The sequence below is a fragment of the Salmo salar genome, unplaced genomic scaffold (genome assembly GCF_965601325.2).
Source record: "Salmo salar unplaced genomic scaffold, fSalSal1 ptg000691l, whole genome shotgun sequence".
Taxonomy (NCBI): domain Eukaryota; kingdom Metazoa; phylum Chordata; class Actinopteri; order Salmoniformes; family Salmonidae; genus Salmo; species Salmo salar.
The window spans coordinates 2285001-2287500 of record NW_027675466.1 but is presented as its reverse complement, the minus strand read 5'-3'; the positions used below and the strand labels follow the sequence as shown (position 1 = coordinate 2287500).

Genomic DNA, 2500 nt, shown 5'->3' with positions numbered 1-2500 from the left:
GGACACGAGGGGGGACACAGAGAGAGGGACAGAGAGAGAGAGAGAGGAGGGACAGAGAGAGAGAGGGACACAGAGAGAGAGAGAGAGAGAGAGAGGGACACGAGAGAGAGAGGAGGGACAGAGAGAGAGAGAGAGGGACAGAGAGAGAGAGAGATACTTCTACATATCTGCACATCACATTCAGGAAGGTAAACACCTGCTCCTGTGGGCCCACTATCTGGGCCCTTGGATCCATCTGTGAAAAGAGGTAAAAAAGCATAACAACTTCTACCAATGTAATTGTCAACCAGTTTCCCTTTATCACTGACTTCTGACCCAATCTTTCCTTTTGTCTACCAAGGTTAGCTCAACAACAGGATCTGGGAGTAACCATGGAGGAACATCCCCTATCACCACAGAAAGGGCCAACCTCCAACTCCCTGAAACTACTCTCATCAGCAAGCTTTCCAACTGTCCAACCAAAACCACTGCCTTGTCTACAAGTATATTCCCAACAGTCATCTAGAACAGTAGCAGTGGGATGCTCAACCTCACAGCCTTTCAACCCAATAAGCTAATGACAATTTATTACGTCGTATATCCAAAGGCATCTCACCTGCCTCAACTGGACTATAATATAAATCCATGATATTATGGGATACAAAATGGGAAAAGGGAAATTATGATAATACTAAAAAACACCCTTCTAACTAACCCTACACTCATTAAAACCCACTACCCCATTCCACTACTTTGACCCTATCTGCTCCTGCACCAGGCCAACTAACCCTACACTCATTAAAACCCACTACCCCATTCCACTACTTTGACCCTATCTGCTCCTGCACCAGGCCAACTAACCCTCACACTCATTAAAACCCACTACCCCATTCCACTACTTTGACCCTATCTGCTCCTGCACCAGGCCAACTAACCCTACACTCATTAAAACCCACTACCCCCATTCCACTACTTTGACCCTATCTGCTCCTGCACCAGGCCAACTAACCCTACACTCATTAAAACCCACTACCCCATTCCACTACTTTGACCCTATCTGCTCCTGCACCAGGCCAACTAACCCTACACTCATTAAAACCCACTACCCCATTCCACTACTTTGACCCTATCTGCTCCTGCACCAGGCCAACTAACCCTACACTCATTAAAACCCACTACCCCAATTCCACTACTTTGACCCTATCTGCTCCTGTCACCAGGCCACCTAACCCTACACTCATTAAAACCCACTACCCCATTCCACTACTTTGACCCTATCTGCTCCTGCACCAGGCCAACCAACCCTACACTCATTAAAACCCACTACCCCCATTCCACTACTTTGACCCTATCTGCTCCTGCACCAGGCCAACTAACCCTACACTCATTAAAACCCACTACCCCCATTCCACTACTTTGACCCTATCTGCTCCTGCACCAGGCCAACTAACCCTACACTCATTAAAACCCACTACCCCATTCCACTACTTTGACCCTATCTGCTCCTGCACCAGGCCAACTAACCCTACACTCATTAAAACCCACTACCCCATTCCACTACTTTGACCCTATCTGCTCCTGCACCAGGCCAACGACCTGGGAGGACGGGACACCACCACTCAACACACCCTGGAACTCTTCTGAAGTCAAATCTAGTATGACCAAATACTTCTCTGCAGCTGCCACCAAAACATATTTTTTTTCTGTGATTTACATTCCATTTCTGCGGTTACAGTTGATAACCATTTGCTATGAACACTAAGAAGCCAACCTTACTGAAGCATATATCCCTCGTTGGCCCGTCCCTCTGTGCTGTCACAGATCTACTACTCACAGGGATCCTCTCAGGATCCCTCAGCCTTGACCCATCCTCCTCTACTTTCTTCACTGCCTCAGCAGTGACAACCTGTTCCCAACAGTGGGGTCAGTGGGATTGGATAGGGGCCCCTCTACCTCTCTCTCTCTCTCTCTCTCTGACTGGAGGAGACAGGTGAAATGGTGTGTCTCCTCTGGTCAACAATACTCACCTTGAGAGACTTCACAGCCTGTTGGAGCTCCTTCAGCTCCTTCTCTCTCTCCTGGAATCTCTGCTGGACCTTCTGCTGACTCATCCCCAGCTGCCTCTGTGGAGAATCACTCTTCAATGAGCTATCAAGCTTTATTAGTCCAGTAGATCAATAGTATAGTAATGTGACATAGGGCCCATAGAGAGGAAGGTCTAAAAAATGGATGGTCCATTTACTAAATGATATTTATTTGTTGCTATGTGAATGATTATAGTTTTTATGGTAGGACTACATGTATCAACAGGTTGAGACTGAACTTTGGACTCATAAAAGCCCATTCAGAATGATAATAGTGTTTGACATTATAAAATGGTGATACATCTGGAGAATCTGGGTTGACATATCAATATACTCAAGGTTTGTGTTCATATTTGTTCTGCTGAGGATTCATTTCATTTGAATGATCTCATATTCAAACAGCCTTAGTTCCTACTGTATCTTTAATTCTTTGTTTA

At 46.0% G+C, this 2500-nt stretch overlaps 1 protein-coding gene across 1 annotated transcript in view; it reads right to left on the bottom strand.

The window, feature by feature from the left end:
• Positions 1-1747: 1747 nt before the first annotated feature.
• Positions 1748-2500, bottom strand: part of LOC145877174 (E3 ubiquitin/ISG15 ligase TRIM25-like) — a 1496-nt gene continuing 743 nt past the window's right edge. The window contains exon 2 of the mRNA XM_082972465.1: positions 1748-2102. Coding sequence (XP_082828591.1) covers positions 1929-2102 — 174 coding nt within the window. The 3' untranslated portion in view covers positions 1748-1928. The remainder of the gene's footprint in view (positions 2103-2500) is intronic.